Source organism: Papio anubis, chromosome 14 (assembly GCF_008728515.1).
Source record: "Papio anubis isolate 15944 chromosome 14, Panubis1.0, whole genome shotgun sequence".
Classification (NCBI taxonomy): domain Eukaryota; kingdom Metazoa; phylum Chordata; class Mammalia; order Primates; family Cercopithecidae; genus Papio; species Papio anubis.
In genome coordinates, this window is record NC_044989.1 from 71,355,323 (window position 1) to 71,366,772 (window position 11,450).

At 41.6% G+C, this 11,450-nt stretch overlaps 1 protein-coding gene across 3 annotated transcripts in view; it reads left to right on the plus strand.

Annotated features, from left to right (window-relative positions):
• Window positions 1-538, plus strand: part of ATP6V1B1 (ATPase H+ transporting V1 subunit B1) — a 28,383-nt gene extending 27,845 nt beyond the window's left edge. For 2 of the 3 annotated variants that reach the window (XM_031655261.1, XM_031655260.1), the window contains one exon: window positions 66-229. In XM_031655261.1, coding sequence (XP_031511121.1) covers window positions 66-229 — 164 coding nt within the window. Of the gene's footprint in view, window positions 1-65 lie in introns of all 3 variants that reach the window. The other variant, XM_003908792.3, reaches the window with a different exon arrangement.
• The last annotated feature ends 10,912 nt before the right edge of the window (window positions 539-11,450 follow it).

Sequence of the window (11,450 nt, forward strand, 5' to 3'; positions counted from 1 at the left end):
CTCTTCACCCTCCTCCCGCCCCACACACATTTCTACCACTCCCGGGAATCCCGCTCTGTCCCTAGGCCCCTACGAGAACCGCTCGGTGTTCGAGTCGCTGGACCTGGGCTGGAAGCTGCTGCGCATCTTCCCCAAGGAGATGCTGAAGCGCATTCCGCAGGCCGTGATCGACGAGTTCTACTCCCGCGAGGGGGCGCTGCAGGACCTCGCGCCCGACACTGCGCTCTAACCCCGCGCGCCGTGGCGCCCCAACACCGGCAGGGACCCTGCCCTCGGTCCCGGGTCTACCCTCCCTCGCCACCCCAACCAGCGGCTTCTGTGCCGCCCTCCGCCCTCCGCTGGCTCCGAGGTTGGCGGGGGGGCCGCGCGCTCCATCCCTTTGCCTCTCTCGGTTGCTTTCCCGCGCTCCATGCCTCCGCCTCGATTCCCGGCGCTGCGGAAGAACAGAAGGTTGCGATGCCTTGCTCTGACGGGAGTATCTGTATTTTTATGTTAAAAGCCCACAAAATAAAAATAAAAAGTAACTGAGATGAATTTATCTTCGTCGAAGACAAGATTGGCAAAAGAAAGATAAAAATGAAAGGAAAAGATAATTGTTGAAGCTGGGGGCTGGGGTGATGAGTACAAGGAGTTCATTAAACTATTCTCCCTATAAAAAATAAAAATAAAAATAAAAAAAGCCCAGCGCGGAGCCTGAGGATGTTGTCCCAGCTACTCTGGAGTCTGAGACGGGAGGATCGCTTGAGCTCAGGAGTTCTGGTCTGTCGTGAGCTATGCTGATGTGGTGTCCACACTAAGTTCGGCATCAATATGGTGACCTCCCGGAGACGGGGGCCAGCAGGTTCACTAAGGAGAGGTGAACAAGTCCAGGTCTGAAACCAAACAGGTCATAACTCCAGTGCTGATCAATAGCGGAATCGTGCCTGGGAATAGCCACTGCACTCCAGCCTGGGCAACATAGCGAGACTCATGCCTGTAATCCAAGCACTTTGGGAGGCCGAGGCGGGGGTCACTTGAGGTCAGGAGTTCGAGACCAGCGTGGCCAACATGGCGAAACCCCCGTCTCTACTAATACGAAAAAACATTAGTTGGGTGTGATATTATCGCATGCCTGTAATCCCAGCTACTAGGGAGGCTGAGGCAGGAGAATCACTTGAACCTGGGGTGGGGGAGGGCAGAGGTTGCAGTGAGCCGAGATCACGCCACTGCACTCCAGCCTGGGCAACAGAGTGAGACTCCATCTCAAATAAATAAATAAATAAAATTTTTAAAAGCTACATTAATGTCTTAACAGTTGACAATAGAATTTTTCTTAGGGAGATAATTATCTTCCTTAAGAAATAGCTTGGGCTGGGAGCGGTGGCTCATACCTGTAATCCCAGCACTTTGGGAGGCCAAGGTGGGTGGATCACCTGAGGTCGGGAGTTCAAGACCAGCCTGACCAACATAGAGAAACCGCGTCTCTACTAAAAATACAAAAAAAAAAAAAAAGGAGCCGGGTGTGGTGGCACATGCCTGTAATCCCAGCTGCATGGGAGGCTGAGGCAGGAGAATCGCTTGAAACCGGGAGGCAGAGGTTGTGGTGTGCCAAGATCGTGCCATTGCACTCCAGCCTGGGCAATAAGAGTGAGAGTCTGTCTCAAAAGAAAAAAAAAAGGAAAGAAAGAAGGAAGGAAGGAAGGAAGGAAGGAAGGAAGGAAGGAAGGAAGGAAGGAAGGAAGGAAGGAAGGGAGGGAGGGAGGGAGGGAGGGAGGGAGGGAGGGAGGGAGGGAGCTTGATAGGCTGGGTGTGATAGTTCAAGCCTGTAATCCCAGCACTTTGGGAGGCTAAGACAGGATTGCTTGAGCCCAGGAGTTGAAGACCAGCCTGGGCATCATAGTGAGATCCCTGTGCCTAGAAAAATAATTTTAAAAAATCATCTAGGCCTGATGGCACACACTTGTAGTCCCAGCTACCCAGGAGGCTGAGGCGGGAGGATTACTTGAGCCTGGGAGGTCAAGGCCACAGTGAGCCGTGATGGCGCCACTGCACTCCAGCCTGGGCGGCAGAGAGAGACAGGGTGGCCCCCTGTCTCAATAACAAACAAACACACATATATCTTAATAAATTTCATGTGGAACATGAGCTCAGGAGGCCACAAAAGATGTGCGTAACTCTAAACAGCTCTGGCTGAGAGATGCTAGGTAGAATTTGGTTTGCTCCAGACAGGAAGGGAAGAGAATTGCTAGGCAAAGGCCCTGAAGGACATGGGGGGCATGAGTGCAGAAGACTGAAGATCCCCAGTTAAGAAATGGATGAAGAGTATTCTATAAATCAGGCTGCCTCACGTTACTTTCAAAGCTGCCAACTTTTCTGTAATATCAATCCGTCTGTTTCCCCTGCCCCATCTACAGTGAAATCATGAATGCTACCTAGGAAGGGAAAGAAGGGTGGTTTGGAAGGATAGAACTTCAGCAAAGAACTGAGTTTCATTTCTAGGTAAACGTTTTGTAGATGACGTCAGAATTATTGGATCAAGAGCTAGCACCAAAGGAGGTCCTCCCCATTCCCATCCCAAGATAATTTACAGCCATCTTGGGGAAAGGTTTGAGTGTCCACTGGGCAAAGAGTTGTTTTTATTTAATAACAGCTTTATTGAAATATAATTCCCATACTATACAATTTATTTATAATTGTAAGAATTAAGTTTTTGGTATAGTCACAGAGCTGTGCATCCATGGCCACAATCAATTTTAGAATGTCGTCATTACCACAAAAAGAAACCTTACACCCTTAGCTTTCACCTCTCAACACCTCCCCACAATCCATTCACTCCTCAGCCCCAGGCAACTACTAACCAACTTTCTCTCTATGGATTTGTCTGTTTTATGTCATATAAATGGAAACATACAATATGTGGTCTTTCGTGACTGGCTTCTTAGCAAAATATTTTCAGGGTTCATCCATGCATGCAGCAGTACTTCATTTTTTTTATTATTGCCAAATAACATTTCACAGAATGGATATACCACCTTCTGTTTATCCAGCAGTTTATGGACATGTGAGATGTTTTCACTTTTTTGCTGTTATGCATAATGCTACTATGAACATTCCTGTGAAAGTTGTTATGAGGACATGTTTTCATTTCTCTTAGGTAGACAACTAGCAGTGGAATCGCTGGGTCGGATGGTAACTCAGTTTAACGTTTTGAAGAACTGCCAGCTGCTTTCCAAAGTGGATGCACCATTTTCCATTTCCCCCAGCAGTGGATGAGGGTTCCAATTTGTCCACATCCTCAGCAACCCTTAGTATCTGTCCTTTTTATTACAGCCATATTAGTGGGAACAAAGTGGTATCTCATTGTGGTTTTGATTTTCATTTTCCTAACAATGAATGATTATTGATCATTTGTATATCTTCTTGGGAGAAATATATTCACATCCTTTGCCCATTTTAAAATTGGGTTGTCATTCTATTATTGAGTTGTAAGATTTGTTCATATATTTGACATACCAGTTCTAGTCCTTTACCAATGATTTGCAAATATTTTCTCTCATTCTGTATGTGTGTTGTCTGCTCACTTTCTTGATGATGTCTTTTAAAGCAAAAAAAAAAAAAAAAAAAATTAATGTTGATGATGTCTTGTTTATTTTTTCTTTTGGTGTCATATCTAAGAACCTATTGCCTAATCCAAAGTCACAATGATTTATGCCTATGTTTTCTTCTAAGAGTTTTATAGTTTTTTGTTTTTGTTTTGTTTTGAGATGGAGTCTCACTCTGTCACCCAGGCTGGAGTGCAGTGGCACGATCTCAGCTCACTGCAACCTCTGCCTCCTGGGTTCAAGTGATTCTCCTGTCTCAGGTACCCGAGTAGCTGGCAAGCACCACCACACCGGGCTAATTTTTGCACTTTTAGTAGACACGGGGTTTTGCCATGTTGGCCAGGCTGGTCTCAAACTCCTGACCTCAAGTGATCCTCCCTCCTCAGCCTCCCACAGTGCTGGATTACAGGTGTGAGCCACCGCACCCAGCCGAGTTTTACAGGTTTTGTTTTGTTTTGTTTTGTTTTGTTTTTTTGAGATGGAGTCTTGCTCTGTCGCCCAGGCTGGAGTGCAGTGGCTCAATCTCTGCTCACTGCAAGCTTCGCCTCCCAGGTTCACGCCATTCTCCCGCCTCAGCCTCCCCAGCAGCTGGGACTACAGGCGCCCACCACCATGCCTGGCTAATTTTTTGTATTTTTAGTAGAGACAGGGTTTCACTTTGTTAGCCAGGATGGTCTCGATCACCTGACCTCATGATCCAACCGCCTCAGCCTCCCAAAGTGCTGGGATTACAGGCGTGAGCCACCGCGCCCGGCCAAGTTTTACAGTTTTAACTGTTATATTTAAGTCTTTCATCCATTGTAATCTTTTATATTATGTGAGCCAGGGCTCCAATTTCATTCTTTTGCATATGGATGTTCCAGTGTCCCATGTTTTGGAGAGACTCTTCTTTCTCCCACTGAATTGTCTTAGCAAAAATCAGTTGACCATTAATGTGACAGGTTATTTCTGGACTCCAAATTTATTCCATTGATCTATATGTCTATTATTATGCTATTACTACACCTTCTTAGTTACTGTAGATTTGTAATAAGTTTTGATTGGGAAGTGGATGTGCTCCCACTTTTCCAAGATGGTTTTGGCTATTCTGGATCCCTTGAATTTCCACATGAATTTTAGGATCAACCTGTCATTTTCTAAAAGGAAGCCTGCCTGAATTACGAGGAGGACTCCATTAAATCTGTAGATTGATTTGGGGAGTATTGCCATGTTAGCAATATTAAATCTTCTGATCCATGAAAATGGAATATCTTTCTATTTATTCCGGTCTTCTTTAATTTCTTTCAACTAAGTTTTATAATTTTCAGTTTTGTTTGTAGCACAGTGTTGAATAGAGGTGGTAAGAGTGGACACCATTGTCTTGTTCCTGATCTTAAAGGGAAATAATTCAGCTGTTCACCATTAAGTATGATGTTAACTGTGGATTTTCATAGATTTCCTTTACCAAGTTGAGGAAGTTCAATCTATTCCAAGTTTGTTGAGTGTTTTGTAACAAGAGATGTAGAATTTTGTCAAATGCTCTTTTTGTGGCTATTGAGATGCTCATGGTTTTTTATCCTTTATTCCATTGATATAGTGCATTATATTGATTTTCAGATATCAAACCAAACCTATATTTTTGGGATAAATTTCCTTCATCATGGTGCACAAGCTTTTTTAATATGTTACTGGATATGATTTGCTAGAGTTTTATGGAGGATTTTTGCATCTATATTCACAAGAGATATTGGTCTGTAAATTTTTTTTCTTGTGATGTCTTTATCTGATTTTAGTAGCAGGGTAATACTAGCCTAATAAAATGAGTTGAAATTGTTCATTTTTTGTTTATATTTTGGGAAGACTTTGTGAATAACTGGTATTAATTCTTTTTTAAATGTTTGGTAAAATTCACCAAACATCTGGACTTGAACTTTTCGGCAGTTTTTACTACTAATTTCTACTACTACTAACTGATTATCTTTAATTACTGTATGTCTATTCAGATTTTTCATTTCTTCCTGAATCCATTTTGGTGGCTGTGTTATTACAGGACTTTTTCCCTTGTTATCTAAGTCATCTAAATTGTTGGCAAGTAATTGTTCATAATATTTTCTTGTACTCCTTTTTTTATTTCTGTAAAGTACATAGTAATATCCCCCTTCATCTCTTATTTTAATAAATTTAGTCTTCTCTCTCTTTTTTTTTTGGTCAGTCTAGCTAAAGATTTACGAATTTTTAAAAAACAATTATTTTACTGATGCATAGTAGATGTACATAATTTCAGAGTACATTTGATAATTTAATACATTCATATAATTTTTAAAGATCAAATCAGTGTACTTGGGACATTCATCACCTTAAATACTTGTCTTGTCTTTATGCTAGAAACACTCAAATTATTCTCTCCTGGCTATTTTGAAATGTACAATAGATTGTTGTAAACCATAGTCACCCTACTGATCTATCAAACAGTAGGTCTTATTTCTTCAAGTTTGCCAAATTTGGTGTCCCTTTCTAAAAACCAACTTTGAGGCCAGGCATGGTGGCTCATGTCTGTAATCCCATCACTTTGGGAGGACAAGGTGGGAGGATCACTTGAGCCCAGGAGTTTGAGACTAGCCTGGGCAACATAGTGAGACCTCATTTCTACAAAAAATTAAACAAAATTAGCTGAGCATGGTGGCACGTTCCTGTAGTCCTAGCTACTCAGGAGGCTGAGGTGGGAGGATCACTTGAACCTGGGAGGTTGAGGTTGCAGTGAACCAAGATTGTGCCATTATACTCCAGCCTGGGAGACAGAGTGAGATCCTGTCTCAAAAAAATAAATAAATAAAAATAAAAACTGACTTTGAGTTTAGTTAATTTTCCCTATTGTTTTCATCAATCCCAAAGCAGTCTCTAATTTTCCTTGTGGTTTCTTCTTTGACCCATTTGTTATTTAGGAGTGAATTAATTTCCACATATTTGTGAATTTCTCAAGTTAATTTCTTATTCATTTCTAATTTCATTCCAAGGTGGTCAGAAAACATTTCAATTATTTTAAATTTACTGAGTCTTGCTTTATGGTCCAGCATATTGTCTATTCTACAGATGTTTCATGTGCAATTGAGAGGAATGTGTACTCTGCCGTTGTTGGATGAAGAGTACAACAGACGTCTTTCAGATTTAGTTGGTTGATAGTATTGTTCAAGACTTCTATTTCCTTATTGTACTTCTGGGTACTTGTTCTATCCATTATCAAAAGTGGGATATTGATGTCTTCAACTATTATTGTTGAATTATCTATTTTTTCTTCAATTCTGTCAGTTTTTACTTCCTGTATTTTTGGACTCTGGTGTTAGGTGCATATATGTTTATAATTGTTATATCTTTCTGACAGATTGACCCTGTTTTCATTATAAAATGTCCTCTTTTGTCTCTAGTAACATGGTTTGATTGAGGGTTTTGTTTTGTTTTGTTTTGATGTTCAAGTCTATTTTGTCCAACATTAGTGTAGCCACTCCATTTTTCTTATGTTTACTGTTTGCATAATATATCTATTTCCTTTTCAACCTACTTGTATCTTTGTATTTAAAGTGTCTTCTGGGCTGGGGGCAGTGGCTTACGACTGTAATCTCAACTCTTTTGGAGGCCAAGATGGGAGAATCACTTGAAGCTAACAGTTTGAGACCAGCCTGGGCAACATAGTAAGACCCTATTGCTACAAAAAATATAAATAAATAAAAAATAAAGTGTCTCCTGTAGACAGCATATAGTTGAATATTGATTTTTATCCAGTCTGACTGTTATTACTGATATGGTAGGATATACAGCTGTCATTTTACTTTTCTTTTCTTTTCCTTTTGTTTTATTTATTTCTGACTCCATTACTTTTCATTTTCTGTATATGTCATGTCTTTTTCATTCCTGTTTCTCCTTTAATCTTTCTTTTGCATTAAGTGAATATTTCATAATGTAATATTTTAATTCCTTCAATCATTTTTCATTCTATTTTTTTCAGTTGTTTTCTTAGTGGTTGCTCTAGGGCTTACTATATTCATTTTAGCTTATCAGAATCTATTTCAGATTTATACTAAATTAATTCTGGTGAGACACTGAAACATTATTCTTCTATTACTCAATTCCCTTTTCTAACTTTTTGTGCTATTGTTATACATAGTGCATATATAATATGCAAATAATACATTGTTATAATTATCGCTTTGTATAGTTTTATGTCATTTAAAGAAGGTGAGAAGTATAGTAAATACATATTTATAGAGTGTATTATATTAATCTTCTAACTTACTATCTCTGGTTCTTGTTATTTGTTCTCATGGATATGAGTTACCATCTGCTGTTATGTCTTTTTTTTTTTTTTTTTTTTGAGACGGAGTCTCGCTCTGTCGCCCAGGCTGGAGTGCAGTGGCCGGATCTCAGCTCACTGCAAGCTCCGCCTCATGGGTTTGCGCCATTCTCCTGCCTCAGCCTCCCGAGTAGACTGGGACTACAGGCGCCCACCACCTCGCCCGGCTAGTTTTTTGTATTTTTTTTTAGTAGAGACGGGGTTTCACCGCATTAGCCAGGATGGTCTCGATCTCCTGACCTCGTGATCCGCCCGTCTCGGCCTCCCACAGTGCTGGGATTACAGGCTTGAGCCACCGCGCCCAGCCTGCTGTTATGTCTTTACTCCAATACAGCTTTGCTCCCGCCCACCTCATTTGTGTTGCTATTGTCAAATATATTACATTTCTATACATTATAGACCCAACAAAACAATCATATACATGTTGTTTTATACAATTTATTTTTAAGTCAGTTAAGAAGAGAAGAAATACACATTTATATTGTTTTTATAATTACATAGTCATCTTTACCAGTGCTCTTTGGATTTGTTTGTTTTGTGTTTATTTTGTGAGGATTCAGATTGTGGTGTGGGGTCACTTACTTCTAGTCTGAAGAACTTCCATTAGTAATTCTTGTAAGGCAGGGATGCTAGCAACAAATTTTCTGAGTTTTTGTTTGTCAGGCAATGTCTTTATTTTGCGTTTATTTTCAAAGATAGCTTTTCTGGATATAAAATTCTTGAGAGTTGTTTTGTGTTCAGCATTTTGAATATGTTACCCATTGCCTTTTGGCCTCCATTGTTTCTGATGAGAATTCAGCTATTAATCTTATTGAGGTTCCCTTGAATGTGATTAGTTCTTTTTCTCTTGCTGCTTTCAAAACTTTGTCTCTCAGCATTTTTAGTATGATGAGCTTACGTGTGGATATATTTGTGTTTAACTTACTTGGAGTTTGCTGAGCTTCTTAAATCTGTAGATTAATCTTTTTCATCAAACTTGGCTAATTTTCAGCCATTGCTTCTTCAATTACTTTCTCTGCTCTTTTCTCTCACCTCTCCTTCTGGAATTCCCATTATGAGTACATTGGTATGCCTAATGGTGCCCCCCGGCTTTTTCTGAGGCTCTGTTTTCCTTCATTCTTTTTTTCTTTGCTCTTTGGATTGCATGATCTCTACTCCCTATCTTCAAGTTTGCTGATCCTTTCTTCTGCAAGTTCAAATCCACTATTGTTCCTCTCTAGTGAATTTTTCATTTCAATTATTATACTCTGCAATTCCAGAATTCATTGGATTATTTTTAATGGTTTATCTTATTGATAGTCTCTATTTGTTCAGAAATTGTCACCATAACTTCTTCTACTTTTTTTTTTTTTTTTTTAACATAGTTTCCTTTAGTTCTTTAAACATAGTTATAATGGCTGCTTTGAAGTCTTGGTCTGTTAAATCTGATATCTGGCCTCTTTCATAGGCAGTTTCTGTTGTCTGCTTTTTTTCCCTATGTATGGGTCATGCTTTCCTGTTTAATTGTATATCTCATGGTTTTTTGTTGAAAATTAAACTTTTTAGGAAATATGTTGTAGTAACTCTGAATTCTGATTTCCCTTCCCCCCTCTCAGGCTTGCTTTTTGTTGTTTGCTTGTTTATTTGTTTAGGGACTTGGATAGGCTCTCATAGTGAAGTCCTTTTCCCCTTCAATGTAAATCTGATTTAAGGGGTATGACTTGTTCTTTAGGATTCCTGTCCTGAGCAGACCTCCCCACCCCTACAATGTAGTGGGCACCCAGATACCTGCCTTCCTCCAAATCTGGTCCCAAGAGGCAGAGAATCCCTCTCCCACCTGTTAGAACCTGTCTTTCAAATTTTTCTTTCTCCCCCAAAAGCATTATCCACTTCCTTCCAAATAGATACTCCAGGGTGCTGTCCTGAAAGTCCTGTTTCCTACCCCATTACCACCACAGCCAGAACCCAGACTCACCACTGGAGGACTCCCAATTCTCACAGCCATGTTCCCCCACCCTACTCCCATCCATGGGCGAGCACGCTGCCTGGCCACAGTGAAAAGTGTCAGCTTCCACAGCCTAGGCCGGTCTTAGGGTGTGTCCCAGCTCAAATAAATGGATCTCAGCACTCCAAGCATAATTAGTTAGTTTCATGTACCTGGCCATTTCTCTGGGGTATACCACTCCTCCTCCTGGAACACAGCACAGGGCCAGGTTCCAATGTCCCCTGGGTCTTCACAGTGCCCTAGTCCACACAGCTCTTTTCTGGGACTATCCCACAGGTCCTAATTCTTTTACCCAATAGAGGCTTTAACCTCAGGAGGTTTTACTAGTCAGGCTTCAGGTGAAAGTGACAGAAGCTCAATCAAAACTAGCTTAAGCTTCAAGAGGATCCTGGGGTGATTTAGAGAATAGATGGGAAGCATCTGGCCTTGGGCACTGGCCCTGAAGTGTGCAGACAGCGCCTCTCTAGATGCTCCCCCTACTTCTCCCTGATGGGCCTACTCCCCTCAGTCTTCCATCTCCCTTGCCTGGAGCTGTAGAACCAGTTACTCTGGAGCCACACCCTTACTATCACCTTCCAAAGAAGAAATCCAACCTTTCTCTGGGCATTTTCTGCTGTCTGCCCTTCTCATGGTCCAGCTTCTGTTGTTCCACCAGGCGTTATGTTTGCCCAGCTGCATGGCTGTGGCCAAGGGGTTTTTAGGATGACACATTCTCTCCTCCCAGAGACTCTCCTAGTTTCCTATATCTTCCTCCCTTACTCTATTGTCCCTTCTCCCTCAAAATCACTTGCAGTTTCTTGCCTCCCTAGAAAGAGGACTGAGGCAGAAAGGCCTCAAAGTGCTTCTCAACCCTGGTTACACACGAGAATCACCTGGAGAACTTTACAAATACCATCGCCCAGGCCCCGAACCAGATGAATTTATCGGAATCTTTAGGGGTAAGTCCCCTGCATTGGTGTTTGTACAGCCAGGGTTGCAAAACACTGGTATAGAGATGTAAGATACCACAGGTCAAGATAGTGAGGATGAACTTGGAGAAGTACTGAGATGCTCTCTCCAACCCCACTACATACACAGGGTCCTGTCGTCATTATTAGAATCCTAACACCCCAGAAGCAACAATAGCCCAGGAAATCCTCAAACTTTATCCCTGAAAAGCATTGTCACTTTATCTCAACTTGAAGCCAGTTGCTAAGGCCCTACCTGGGACAGATAGCCAGCATGATTTGCTAGTTTTGAAGGTGTTTGGCAGGTGTGCTGAGTCCTGGCTACTGGGGTTGGGGGACAAGTGGGCTCTCAGAAGATGGTTCCCTGGAAAGGGAGAAAGGTGCTTCTGGGTGGATAATCTGTATTCTTGTCCCTCTCTGCAGGTCACCATGGTCTTAGGGGACTTTCTGTCCTTTTCTTAGGGGAAATACATGGAATGTTGGGGTACAGAGGAGAGATTGTGGTAGGGATGGAGTGATATAGTCAGATATGCCCAGAGTTGACCCTGGAGCCACAGGAGCCTTCTGATAAACTTGGAGGTCATTCCTGTTGAGAAGCGATGAGAATGTGGATG